Source organism: Nothoprocta perdicaria, unplaced genomic scaffold (genome assembly GCF_003342845.1).
Source record: "Nothoprocta perdicaria isolate Ctin4 unplaced genomic scaffold, notPer1 scaffold_41, whole genome shotgun sequence".
NCBI classification, from domain to species: Eukaryota; Metazoa; Chordata; class Aves; order Tinamiformes; family Tinamidae; genus Nothoprocta; species Nothoprocta perdicaria.
The window spans coordinates 4595191-4609742 of record NW_020455655.1 but is presented as its reverse complement, the minus strand read 5'-3'; the positions used below and the strand labels follow the sequence as shown (position 1 = coordinate 4609742).

At 43.0% G+C, this 14552-nt stretch overlaps 1 protein-coding gene across 1 annotated transcript; it reads right to left on the bottom strand.

Moving 5' to 3' along the window:
- Positions 1-783: 783 nt before the first annotated feature.
- SH3GL3 (SH3 domain containing GRB2 like 3, endophilin A3) lies at positions 784-14153 on the bottom strand. The gene is made up of 8 exons (XM_026045671.1): positions 14088-14153; positions 12976-13048; positions 11449-11592; positions 10497-10630; positions 9382-9540; positions 7127-7230; positions 5879-6006; positions 784-1496 (listed from the first exon to the last, which is right to left on the bottom strand). Exons 1-8 carry the CDS (start codon positions 14094-14096, stop codon positions 1291-1293), a joined length of 957 nt encoding a protein of 318 aa, XP_025901456.1. The 5' UTR covers positions 14097-14153; the 3' UTR covers positions 784-1290.
- Between the last annotated feature and the right edge of the window lie 399 nt (positions 14154-14552).

Sequence of the window (14552 nt, the reverse complement as noted above, 5' to 3'; positions counted from 1 at the left end):
CCAGTAAAGCTTTAGCCCTTGAGACTTGATTCAAGCCAGTTTGTCCATGAATTGATCAGCTCCTTCCTCATTCCTCTCTTCTGTCTTATCCAGAAAATAACAGGCAAAAGAGAATATGCTCCTAGGTGGCTGCTGACTGCTCCAGTTGTTACTATGTCTGTTTCTACTGAGCAAAGCAGGAGAAAGCTAAAAGAAAACCAAATTCCTTATATCTTGATTTTAATAGTACTTAAGAAGGCTGAGTCTTTCTGCTACAGTACTTGCATCTTTCCACCTGTTCTCTTATCTTCTTTCTTCTTCTCCTGCATCCCTTTCGGAAAAAAAAGAAAGAAGTGTATTGACTCATTTATTTACAATAACCACTTGTGATACCCCTTCAATAGCAACTGTGGAACTGCAGAGCTAGGAGCAGTTTGCACTTAGTTCAGATCTTTTTTTCCCCCCCTCTTATAGCGAAGGATAAGAAAACGTTAGGAGAGATCATGAACGCTATGCAATCTGGGGGGAGAAAGCAAGATTGTTAAAAGTTCTACAGGCTTGAGGGGTCATAAAAGTAGGAGTTTGGCTGTATTCCTCCATGTTTAATGCAGCATTGTTTTCTTTGCTGAAAGTTGATMTATTCCACAGGAAAAGTGACTCTCAGCTCAAAAACTACTGCCAGAACTACAGGAAGAGAAGCAGCAACCACTGTTCTTTTCCCACAGAAATATTTATTAAGTTTGGTCAGTAAATTATAGGAATTTTCAATKCTGAGAACTTGTACTTAGTACAACAACATCATAATATTGACAACTACCACTTTGCCTTTTGTCAACATACAATTTGAGACATGGATTAACTTGTTCACAATAAATTACAGAGTGRTAAGTGAGAAAAGCTCAAGGACATCAGTAACTTAGGAACTGGTTACAGTTAGCTTCATATACAGTATTTCTTTAAAATAGTTTTCAAGAGTAAAATCATTGCAGCCAAAGATTTAAAAAAAAAAAACCTCACATACAATAATAGCAGAGAGATGCATTTTTGGAGCAACAGTGAGCTACCAGTAAACACTTCATACAGTGATCTTCAAGGCACAAAGCAAAAAAACTGGGCATGGGTCTTTTTGCAGGTTGCTGAAGACAGGGAGGGTAAAAGTTTCTTGAATATAAAATAAATACATTTTAAAAAGACGCATACAAAAGTCAGTAAGTCAGTCAAAGAGCAAGGCTTTCACAGAATGCCACACTGATAGAACATTTGTGAATCCATTTCAATCATGAAATCATGTTCACAGCTTTAATGACACAATCACTGAGGCAAGGGTACCATCACTTCAACATAATTAATGGGGAAGAAGCCAGACTCTCCGTGTAACATCCCTTCATACCAATTCTCATCAATCTGATTGGTCAAAGTAATGATGTCCCCTTCCTTAAAACCAAGCTCGCCTTCGTTTTCCGGCTCAAAGTCATACAGAGCTTGGCAGCAAGGCTGGTCCATGTGCATTGAAGAACCTGCCCCAGCGACAGAAAAGAAAATATTAAAAGAGCTTCAAAGCACCTCAGTGGCCAGAAAGCACCAGAATGATGGGGCAAAACTGTAGCCCTGTCACAAAGAGACCCTCATCGTTTTCTCTGACAATTTCTGCATTGCTTTCACTCATTAACATCCAGTTCTTCTGTGTATAAATATAACATTTGGGGTAAGGAATTCAAAGCGTTACTCAGTTTTTCCCTGGAATGCAGATGTCACCGGATTTTGAATCCCAGCCGCATTCCCTTTGGAAGGAATAAAGGAAGCAGAGTTGGAGCAACCGCTGCCGAAGGGCAGAGGTGGGAAAAGGGCAGCGTTGGCCGATGGGCACTTCTTCCAGCAAGTGCCCTGGGCCTGCCGGGGCTGCCCCAGCACCCACSAGGGAGCAGGGGCCAGCGCAGCCCGCCCCGGCAGACACCTACAGGGCAGAGCCCTACACGCTGGTATTCATTTATGAATTCATAAATTCATAATTCATTCATCTTTATGAACAGTAAGTTATTCTTAGGAAAATAAAATAAAAAAGTAAGCTGATGTTCAAACAGTAAAGCTCAGCTCTGTGGGCAAGGCCTTGCCAGAAGTTCAACTGAAGTTCAGCCATGACATGTTTTAAAAATATATCCGAGCATATCCAAGCGCAAGTCATTTGAATATATTCATAAAGGAAGTAGAGGAGAAAAGATTTCATGCTGCTCCCACATAAACAGTAGTAAAATGCATGCAACARGACAAAGAACTCTTGGACCATGTAGTACTTAACATTAAAGCAGTTAATAAACCTCTTTAATACTAAATTATTCTGGTTACTTTATTTGCAACATTGCAGCAATTCCCAAATATTCTCATCCTGGCTCTCTAAGCTATCACACATGCTAGTCATGCAGTCAGCTTAAGGACTAATTTATTTCTGAGAAAATCTGCACAGCGTTGCTAAAGCAGTACTGGAGTAATGGCTAAGCTCTGAAACAATGCCTGTTGCACTGCTTTTAATTTGCTAATCATGGTAAGGTGTAAGAAAGTAAATTATTAAGAAGAGAATGGCAGGAGGGAAGGAGGGAGCAGCAGGAGAACRGGCCGAACTGCGGCTCTGGGGGGAGCTCTGCTGTGGGCACGTTCCTGCTGAAACAGCCCAGGCTGAGAAAAGCTGCCGAGCCAGAGCTGTCTGACAAGAAACAACAGCAACTATCTTCAGAAATATCTGCGGTATTTTTATTTTGCCAGGGCTCAAATGGTACCAGCTCCCTGGAAGAGTCGGCAGCAGAAGGCAGAGCTCTGAATAAAGTGGCCCTGGTGGGGCTAAGTTATTGCTGCAAACCAGTGATTTTTTTCAAAGCCAGGTACCTGATGAGCTGGAGCACATCTGGCTCATTTTAAGCTCAAAAGAACAGAAAAGAAATGTCTGGCAGCCTGGATAGATGTTAAAATGCACACACTGCCTGCGTCCCAGCACGTTGGTCTCCAGCCTCCTCCCAGCCATTAAATAGCTGCTCATCTTGCACTGGGGGTGAGATTTGCAGTGTAAAGCGGCTAGAGAAATGTTAAGTTAAGCTCCCACATGGTGCCGACCGCCCTAACTGCAGCCATTAGGCAGGGAAGTGTCCCCCTTCGCTGACACATCAATGTGGAGCCGTCTCTAGACCGGTCACGCTTGGAGAGCACCAACTGAGGAAAAGCCCAGAGCACATTAAGCCAGAGACTGGCTGTGATTTCTGGAGCAGAACAGGACTGAAAGCTGAGGGCAATTCAGTGTGAGGGTTTTCAAAAGGAACCGTCTGCACCTGCATCTCCTCTGTGCTCTGCACCAGCGTGTGCACAGGCAGTAGCAAAATTGTGATCATAACCACAAACCAGAGGCTTCCTCACATGATAAGCCCAGACCTCTGTCACAGCTCTTGTCTGTAAACATTTTGATGCTTGGGTTAGATTCCAACATGCAGCAACCAGACCCAACTATCACTGCCTAGTCAAAGCCCAACAAACACAAAGAAGGAAAGGCACAATGTGACACAGCCTCTAAAGAGAGCTAAAATGAGCCAGATGATGCTCCCAGCTTCGGCTGATTAAGGRGGACTGGCAATGAATTAGAACAAAGAGACAGATTTGTTATCTGCGCTTAATCAAAGGAGCTAAATAATCCAGGCCATCAAAATGATGTTTCTGTGAACCTAGCCTTGTAAATGTGTGCAAGTCATTAGTAGTAAATAATCCCCATGTGTTAAGGAGCTGTGTGAAGCAAAACATCATKTCTGCTGCAAGGAGCTGATGCTTTGCTTACAAAGCTATGGCAAAAAGCAGGAAAAGCCTCTTAGCASTCGAGGAACTGGGCTGTGGTGGCTGTGCTGAGTGCAGCCCGCTCACCTGGAGCTGTCCCGGGGATTTCTGTAGCCGCACTCAAGACCAAGACACTACCCACCCTGAGTGACACGATCAGGGAAAATTACAAGGCCTAAACTTGGATAGGAACAATACGCAGACTAGGGAAATAGAGCATCAAAGTACYTGTACATTTAGGATGAAGAGGTCATTTTTCTAAACGGAAAGAAAAAAGAGGGTGATCACGAAACGATCCCTCTACCAGACGGGGACCTTAAAACATTTAGGAGCATTTTGTTTAGAGCCACCTGGTTCATGTTTCTAGACTACAGATCATAAATCAATTCTGCTACATAATTCTGACTCTAAAAGGAACTGAAAGGTCCGCCAAATTACAARCAGGACATATATGCCCCACTGTAACTTTATAGAAATCCATATGGGTCATTTTCTAGCACGGAACAAGAAAGGAAAGAGGAGGAGGAGTAAAGACTTCACGGATGATTGTACCTTCTGSAATGGTAAGAAGAGCACCCACAACACTAGCTTCTTGAGGAGGAAAAAASAAGTATGCAAGAGCTAAGTCCAACATAGATCCTTTTGATGTTCTTAACTACGCTAAGCATAGCAAGCCTTGTTAAATACTTCCACAGCCTTCCCTTCATCTCTTCTCATCTCTTCCATGGCTGGTTTGCTTTTTCTTCCCTTCTGATGACACTTACTGAGATAAGCAGTGAGTGAAAACCCATCATTTACTGAGAGGGAAGAGGTTTATGCCATATACCGTGACTGGAAACAACGAATGGAAATGGCTCACCCCTTTCCCACCTTAATGAACAGTGGCTGTTTACTCTTCAGTTCAGTCCTTCAGTTCTAGTTCATGAGAACTGCTTCATGCTCCCTTGAGCGCAGATATATAATATCAGCATCCTACAAGCAGAATGCCGCTTAAAAAGACACTGGAAGGAGCACCAAGCTCCAGACTAAGCTGTGCTCACTCGCCTTCTCAYTTCTCTGCCAACTATCTTTAAAAGGAACAAAGCGAGAGGGAAGAAGAAAATATAGACAATGAGGAGAAAAAAAGCAAGGAAAAAAAAAAAAAAAGAAAAGAAAAGAAAGAGCATTAGAAGCAGCTCCTAGATCTCATGCCAAGTGGTGAAGGGAGCCTTTGGCTCACTGCCTTCCCTCTATTTTCCTTACGAATCTGAAAAAATGTCTTTTTTCACACTCTTTTCTTTGCTGACTGTTGTCTTTTGTGTTTTGTTATCAGTCTTCTGTCATYACTCACTGTAGGCTTAAAGGAGATGGAAAAAAAGTATTTTATTCGTGAGAGGAGGAATAGCTATTTTGGTGTGTAGTAATCTTACTAATTATTACCATTCACACAACTGTAGAGGGTTTTTATCAGCTGGGGATCCTTTGTGGAGTCAGAGCCCATCTCTAACACGGGATTCTGCTCCAAGCCAGTGGATACCACARTGCAAGAGCTCACAAGTGCAGACACTTTGCTGCATATTCTAGAGAGCTAAAGGGACATTAAGGTGTGTTAAAGGGCATAAAAAGCCTATGCTATTCTCAACATTTCTCTTCATAAATATTTTATCAAAGCCATTAAAATTAGTAAAGATCAGAGCCATCTCTCTGAATTTTACATGTCCAAAAGCTAAGATCCCGAGCTAATCATTTACAGTCTCACAGACCGTGGAGCAAAATCAGCATCTGGAGAGGCGCCGAAGGCGACGTCTGCCAGCCACCTCCGGCACCGGTCTTGGGAAGGAGGAGACTGCTCTCCTTGAGCGCCCCTCCTTGCGCTCCTCCACCATCCTGGCTGGACAGAGAGCCTAAGAGGCCAAGCTGAGCTCTGCATCTGAATTTCAGATGGCAAAAGAGAGTTGAGAGGTATCCTGCAATGARTCCATTTCCAAAGTGAGGAAACAAACTGGAGCCAAATACTTGGATCCTGATCCCTCACGGTCCATCATTCCCATGGTACAAGCAACAATCCAGCAAAGTGTCTATCAACACACTCAGTCTGTAGCCACAGGCTTACCTGATGATTTTATTGAAGAACTATAAGCAATCCCATTGTGCTGCTGATTATCACCAATTTCCAGGGTTGTAGTTATTACAGGCTTTGACTTAAGTTCACGTTTAGGCCGACTAGATGCTACATTTATTCTGCAATATAAAGGAGAGTAACAATAGATTTACTTGAAGAAAGGGGGTTTCTATTCTGGTGCAGTGCTTTGGCATTTGAAAGGTGGGGAAAAGCCTTCTGTTGTTTCGGGAAGCTTGCAATTTATTCACAAAAAGCTGCTCAAATCTAATGCAATATTTGAATTTCAGCAAGTCCCTGCCTCACTTAATGCTGTGATGCTGTTGACAGAGGAATAAAGCTTAACGGCCTGGCTATAAGGAGTGCTGAACATCCGCAGCTGCCACTGAGGTTCCGCAGAAGTCCCAGGAAGGAGCTGTCTGGAAAGCTCAGCTGTGCAAGACACGCAGAAACCGGGCCAGGCCAGAGGCCCAGGGACTGCGGCTCCCACGCTGCTCAGAGCAAACGGGAACCAGTGTCAGCACAAGTGCCGGAGGGCTCAGGGGCTCTCCCTGCACCTGCGTGGGGCGCCGCTGAGAGCGGCCGGAATCRCTGCTCAGGGCAGCGCTGACAGACACCGGCGGCTCCCGCGCGCTGCTCCCACCACGTTAATGTCCCTCGGATATCAGGACTACACTATGGTGACACTCAGGTCATCCAGGTCTCTCATTTTCTGTTGCTTCTGATGAGCAATATATAATAAATTAATGATAGAAGCATGGTTTTTTTCCCCTCCTGGTAGCATGACACAAAGTGTCTGGGCCTTGCACAAGTGCTTTATACCACAATTGTGCTCCTAGACAGCTGGCAATTTCCTCACAATGCTGCAGAATACCCCCTAATCGCATGAAAACAGGCCAATTTCTCAGCAAAGCTTCCAAAATATGGCTCAGAAAGTGCAAATATATTTAAACCTACAATCAAATGGAGGCTGTCCTAGTTAACCCCTGTAAAAGGGAGCAGGGGATCTCCACTCGCTCAGGGCTTTCTGGGCAGGTAAATGCTGGGCACTTCAGGCTCACAGTGCAGCCACCTGTTGCCAGGAGGAAACAGCTTAAAGCAGTAAAATCCACTAGTGTGCAGAGTGCAGCAGACATGTATTTGTGAGATGTTACTACAAAATCTGCTGCTTTAGTATCTTTTCTCATCCATGAACCTCTGYTGCAAAAAAGCTTCAAAATGTTCCAATGGGTTCAATCTTACCGGTTTTGCAGCTTGCTCTGCAGATCCTCCAAAATTTCTGTGGATTGTTTATGGTAATCTAGCGCTGCTTCTACAAACACGGCCAACTGGCTAACTTGCTCTACCTGAAATACAGAGAGGAAAATAGTTTGAGGTATTTAGCTGAAGGATAAACAAAAAGATCATTCACAACAGACCTGCTATTGCTGATGCCTTGTGGGGGCTATTGAAAATGAGCCTATGTGTTTCCACCACAGAAACTGCCAGTTGGAACTGGAACAAAACTGAGGTGTAATTTCTAGTTCACTAACTCAGGGCTGGGTCCTGCAGTCATTTCCCTTCACATTGTGCAAATCCCTTTTACTTTCAACTTCCAAACCAGCTGCCTGTCAACCCCCAAGGCCGAAACAGTTAGAGGACACGACCCCTTAGCAGGTGGAAGGGGGGCTTTTCTGTGCAGAAAGGCTGGGAGAAATGAAGCCACGACACATCTTCTAACTCAGATCCGTTCGTGTTTACTCAYGATGTTTACAAATCGCAATTCCGAACTGGTTCACACTTACCTCACTAGATGGCAGCATTTATAAACTGAAAAATGAAACATGATTTATCTGCTTGGATTCATAAAGTAATAGCCAATCATTCAAGAATATGAACGCTGGAGAAAAGTTGAATGTGAGGGTAAAAGAAAAATATCTTTATAGGCCAAGTAACAATCTCATGCCCCTAACGCAAACTGAAAAGCTGAAGCTGTAATACAGATAGAACAGTAACAGATTTGCCCTCTTCCTTTCAGATGATTTTAGGAGGACAGATCTCAAGCAGTCTGGCAAGTTCCTGCTCCAGCACTACGTCCTCAGACACTGGACTACAAGAAGGTATCTGAAGATATTTTCTGCATGGACCTGGGGCTGTTTTGTGCTATACTTGGTCTGCTTTTACTCACTCGGAAAGATTATTAGAAATTCTGCTGGGAGTCCAGGAGAGCCAAACACTGTCACACAATGTACATAAATGAAACACACAGACCCAAATCAACAGCTGATACAACTCCATCAAAGTCCAAAGAAAGTAATGGAAACCAGCTGAGCATAATACACAAAACGCCTGGATTTTGGACAGGGTGGTCAGAGAAGATGGATAGACAAGGACTGTCCAGACAAGGACGACTAAGAGCCAGGAGGGGTAGGGAAGTGGGAATTGGGAGAAGAGAGAAGGAGACTGGGTGGGAGCCAGACAAACAAGAGTGACTAAAAGCCACTTAGCAAGAGGAGCCTGGGACTGGCTAAGTGGGAAAGGCAGAAGATGGGTATGATAAGGAGCACATGCATAAGTGTCTGCGTGGGAGGTTTGGAAAGTGCTGTGCAAAAAGCCTGAGAAAGATGTGGATCAGGACTGAGTTTGGGTGAGACACCTGGCAAAGGTGGCTGGGAGCCAGGGCACTGCAAGCAGAGACTGCAGGGCAAGAAGACCAAGGAAGAAAGCTGGGGTACTGAGGAGAGAAAGACATTGCAATTAGGATCTCTGCAAACCCAAAGTATTTTCTTTTGCCCTTCATCTTCCACATAAACATACCTTTGCACACACCGGTCAGGAAGGCCAGGTCTCCTGCTTTCAGGCAGAAAAATGGTCTAGATGACTGACAAAACCTCCTTCCAGAACTCTTTTCCTAGATGTTCTCATAACTACGTGGGAAAAATCACGTCCCTGCAATTCCTCTCTGTGTGCACAGGAGGAGAGGCCCAAATGGCCACAGCTGCTGACCATTTAGTCATGTTTCAAGATGAACTTGAAATGCGAGCCAAAGACAAGTTGCCTCAGCACAACCCATACAAACTCCGTGCAGTCATTTCTAGCTCCAAAATCTCCCACTTCCAGACCAGCCACAAAGTTCTATGTATAAGCTCAGCTGCCCAGAGGCAAAAGCTCATGGTTCAAGCAGCGAGTCTGTGCCAGGGTGTGACCTTTTCTCTCCCACAGACCTCCCTGTGCTTTGCTCTCAGGTGGTTCATTGTTCATGGATGACAAAGCCACATGAGAGCTCTGTGACCATTTTGTCCAAGCCTGGGTCGCTCCATAAGACCTTGCTGAATTCTCAAGCCCTCCCATGAAGGGGAGTCACACACTACATCCCTCCTGGACAAGGGGAAGGAAGCACCCCCTCACCCTGCAGTCCTTGCCTCCTGCAAGTGTGAAGCATGGGCCAGGCTTTCTCTGACCCCACACGTTTCTCTCTCGTGTGTACAGCAAGAAATAAAGCAGCAGGACAGGCTTACATCATTTTCTAAGAAGTTGAACATGCTTCTTTCAGCCAGTTCCTTTGACTCTTCAAATTTTTCTACTGCTAGTTTGACTTCTTCATCTGGTATCTTCCCAAGACGCTTCTTTTTATAATCATAATCCAAACGGCGACCTTCCAGTTTCTTCAGATGATGCTAAATAAGACAGAATGCTTAGGAAGAGGTCAAATGGAGACAGGTCCAAACACATCCATTGTGATTTATAAGTAGAYTTCATTTATCAATGATGGAATTGAAGTGATGGGCAGAATCACAGAAATACAAAGACTGACGGAATCTCAGAAATCCATTATTATTATAAACTCATATTTCATCATAATTATATTTCATCAGTTCAGGAGAACTACAAGTGAAAATAGTTATGTGTATCACAGGAGACAGCTACAGATACCATGACTTTTTATTGCTATGCTTTCCACATATTTTTACATATAAGCAAATAAAATAATTTCCATTTCTGCATTTCATCAAGGTTTTAATTTGCTTGTTACCCTATCTATTGGAATCAGCAGACTTAGAGAGAGGCAGTGCCTGGCTTTCTTTTCCATTGCCGTATTGTAAACAAAAGCATGGAAAAAACAAACTCTAAAGGTTAAAAATGTGTTCTCCAGCACCCTGTATTTTTCCCCAGAGTGGTACGTGGCACTCATGGCACTTTTCAGATCACTCAGTGGTTGCCCTGAACAACCTTTTCAAAAGTCAAATTCAGCCTCTATAATAGGTAAACAGAGAGGGCAAATTACAATAAACAATTAGCAGTGTAATAGTTCTAACAGTATAAATCACAGCCCACTAGCATGTTCACAGCAATTAATAAAACACAAGTTAAAATAAATAGCAGCAGATAAGAATATTAACTTTCTCTCCTATCTCTCTGGTACAGAAACGATCATGTAAGCAAACTGAATAAATTAGGCAACAGTGAGAAACAGTGAGCCACCGCTTTCAAGCAGATCCATCACTGTTTTGCTAGACACTCGAGCGTAAGCACAGTGAGCTCATGGGGCTGGTGCTTTCAAACTTTTGTTCCAGGGAACTAGAGCTTCACTGACTGATTTTTGATAAGAAAAGCTCTACCCAGGAAAACTTACCCCAATCTCTTTTAAATCTTTGTCTTGCAATAACTGTAGAGGATCGATGAAATTTTGCTTGACATTAATATCAAGCGAGTCTTTCACCTCTGCCATTTGTTTCATGCTTTCACCAACATCCAGTAGTGCAACGCCTGTGGTAAAAAATATTCTACTTGGAACATATGTAAAAGAAAAACAGGAAACATATCTTAAGAAACAGTCCAGGTGCCATCTCAGGCCAGGACTTTCTATTTCTCACGTTTCCTCTCACTGGTTCTCTTGTTCTCCCATATCAAAAAGCACCCACCAAGGCATGTTGCAGTGGRACTGCAAATTCACAGCAGGTAAACTTACACACCAGGCATGCTCAGCAGGGCAGCCCYGTCTCCAAATTCTGCCTGTGAAGTTCCAGTGTGTTTTGAGAGAAAATGGGTAAGATTTGATTTACCAAAGAATTGTAGCGTAGCTGCCTGGAGAAGATTTTCATACAAATGACAAAACATATATTCAAAAAGCACTGCTCAAAAGCACAGAGGCACCAGATCATGGGGTGGGGAGGGAAAGAAAAAAAAGGCAGTGTCTTTTTTTGAGAAGTAAATTACAGGACTTTTCCCCCTTAATTCACTTCTTAAATATAGAGTAACAAGATTTTTTTTTTTTAAAGCTAAAAAAACACAGTGAATCTAAGGATCATCATGAATTATTTAGGTTTGGCAACTCAGAAACTAAAATAGGTATCTTAATAAGAAGAACTGTCAGACAGCATTAATAACAGTATTATCAAAACCATGTGCAACAGATGCTTACGTAAAACAGTGTATTGTTTATCGTATCAATCACTCCCTAATTACAGTTCTTGAACTTTCCCTCTTACCTGCAATAACTATGTACATCCATTACATCATTGAGTAATTGTACTCTGCAGAAAACATTATACTGAAATATTCACAAAGGAGATACACAAACTCACCAAACATAGAATCATCTCCAAGCTCCCTGCCATACCGTATCATGCAGTCTCCCAGGAGGCCCTCTGTTTGGGGATAGCCTGTGGTTTTAACTTGTCCTCTGATCTTTGACATAGTGTTCAGCATTCCCAGCTTGGCTCTGTATGCTGAGAAGTACATGAAAAAATGACCAAGTTATAACATCATTTTATAAACATATATTTAAATCAATAAATCACTTAAAAAGTAATGTCATTAAGCAACTGTTGGCCTGTAGAATTTTAAGTCTTTTAGAGCCAGTACTTCATAATCTAAGGTTGAGAGATTACTCCATTAGACAGCAAGGTTCACACGATACCATTTTCATTCCCACCTGAAGGAGCATCGTTTCTCTGGACAGATTTACACTGGGACTGCTTGTCACCTTCTGCTGACAGTTACCAAACTCTTCTGTTACAAGTTCCACAGAAAGCAAATGCAGAACAGACACGAGTGCAACCAAAGCCAATTCCACACTGTTGCTTCTGAGAACTTGCACCTTTCAGGCCTTTATTTTCCTCATTTCATTAATCAAGACAGTAGGACTTTATTCTGCAGAATGGCCTGATACATACAAAGCAATTTATTGTTTGAGGGGATGAGAGAATCAGGTGATTATTCCTACAGTGGTTTTCCAACCTACTCCTTACTATCATCAGTCACAGGCAACAGCCTCGTCAGGCTGTTCCTGAGGCATGTGAGCAATGGTCACTGGTTGCATCTTGAGTAACCCATCTGGGCCTTGGTAAGCACTGACTCCTGCCATCCTTACACAGGCAGGACCCACTAAACCCTCCTCCAGGACACTGCACCTCATAAGGCTCCTCAACACACAGCTCTCCCTGAAGCCACTAGGACTACAACCACACGAAAGCCTGGCAGGCCATTCCCATCAAAAACGCAGGTCCAACAGCTGACCTAGACAGTGAATCTATCTCAGCAGATAAACTCGGTTATCCACTGTGGGATATGCAAGTGGGCCGCCTTTCATTTCCCCCCACTCAAAACAGCATTTGAAACCTCTACTAATATGTCTAGGACTCTTAGGCCACTGACACTTGGCAGAGCCCATAAGAAGAAAAACTTTGCTCAAAGGTGACAACAGCTGTGGAAAAGCAAGAGTCAACCTCCCCATGAACGGACAACCTGCAGTATCCCCAACAGCAGCACTACACATGTTAAACTTGATGCTTTTTTTTTTTAAATATCTGCTGAAGAAAACGTTGGCGCTCTCTCTGCTTCAGGGATCCACATCCCACTCCAGGAAATCCAGCTCAAGCAGGAACACACGTCCCAGACCCACCGTGCACACAGCTGCCGTGCCCAGGAGGCCCAAGGGCCGGGATGTGTCCAGCCCCTGCACATGGCAGCTTTGCTGCACAGGGAGAGGTGTCTGGCCCTTCCAAGGGCCTCACATCAATGACCCTCTGAGCTTTTATCCACCTGGGATGAACTGCTGAGAAACAGGATAACATCCAGCAAAACCTGACATCATTCGTTCCTTGCCTTACCTGGATTTGGCTGGAGATACTCTGTGGATTTGGACAGAAGCTCAGCTACAGCTTTATTAGTGACATCAATTTTCTATAAAAAAAAAAAAAAAAAAAAGTAAGAGAAAGATAGCAAAAAATCTATGACTAGAAAGCTTATCCTCTTGGTAGACATTATATATTGTTCTGCTTGACTATGAAATTTTATTTAAAATAAACCAAATATGATAACTTGGAATAAAATGCTGTGCCACAGTTCTGCCTACACCAAAATATATTAATTAGCACATAGTGCTAGGAAGAGTAGAAAGTTAGTATCAAAATGTAGGGATCTCCTTACTCTTCAAAGCCATTAATCAAGAATACTGCTTATAGAGCCCAGACTACAACTTTCCTGGCAGCCCAAGAGTTGTCACTRACTGTTTTTCTCCAGAGCTGCAAAATGCTGAAAATATCTTCGCTCACAGTCCTGGGGTCAGTGCCATTTAATGCAGTAGTTTGCACTGTCTTCCCATCTGATAGCATCTTACATGCTATGAAAATCACATTTTTGGATTGCTTCTCTTTCCTCCCTTAGGGCTTGCACATTATTTTCCCCCCTATAATACAGAGGAGCAAATAGTTATTCTGAAGCCAAAGAAAATGAAATCTAGGAGCCTGTTTAGACCATAAATTCAGAAAGTGTGTGTTGGAAAATGCACTCACACAAGACTTTTTTCCTTAATCTGCCAACAGTAAAAGCTGTGACCTATGTCTACTATGTACATTAAAAATACAGAAAGAAGACAAGGGCAATGAAATAGCACATGAAAGCTGAAAAAGCAGAATCTGGGAGTATACTGATTAACTCATAGATGACACTGTTAACAAGAGGTTAAAAATACCTCCATTTCCACAGCAAACTGCAGCAATTTCTAAACACTTATTTAACTTAATGAATATAATTCTGTAGCAAAGGAAAATTTGGCCCCTATACTTCGATTTTATCAGGAAAAACATCAGATAGGAAGGGGTGCATTTAAAACAATTTACTAAACCCCAAAGACCTCTTGTCCAAGCACAGGCAGTGGAGAAAAACAGACCTTTGATTCTGCAGCAGTTGAATGTGGAAAAAACAGTAGCGCTTTCCTTACCCTTTCCATCTCCTGAAATTCTTCATCTAATTTTGTTCCTTCTGCCCCACTTATCTTTTCGCTAAACAACTGTGAAAAGAYAACAGGAAAAAAAAATGCATCATTATTTTATTAGAGAATAATCCGAGCACCACAGAAATCTCTTCCAAAATAGAGAACAATCCACGACCATTTGAGGCAGCTACGTGAGAGAAGAGCAACCCCCTTCCTAGAAGGGAAACATATTCCAAGAGAGAAGAAAACAGCAGATAGGAATTCCCATAAATGACACAGGTAGAGAGGAACACGTTGGGTGCTTAACCAGTTAATGGCCTCGTGGCACGGTCCTTCCCATGCTGGAGCTGTCAGATCCACCTCCATAGGTGCCTCATTGCAAATAATCCATTCAGGTGCTGGCCAAAGCAGTGGATAAGCAGAGAGACAGGGTAAAGAAACATTCCCTCAAGTCTATAAACTGCTCTGAGC

What these genes read in the sequence shown, in the direction of transcription:
- SH3GL3 (XM_026045671.1), bottom strand. An exon ending in TCAACTTCTTAGAAAATGAT is followed by an intron (nt 7,231 to 9,381) that starts GTAAGCCTGTCC and finishes TCTGTATTTCAG; the next exon opens with GTAGAGCAAGTTAGCCAGTT. An exon ending in TTCTTCAATAAAATCATCAG is followed by an intron (nt 1,497 to 5,878) that starts GTAAGCCTGTGG and finishes TCGCTGGGGCAG; the next exon opens with GTTCTTCAATGCACATGGAC.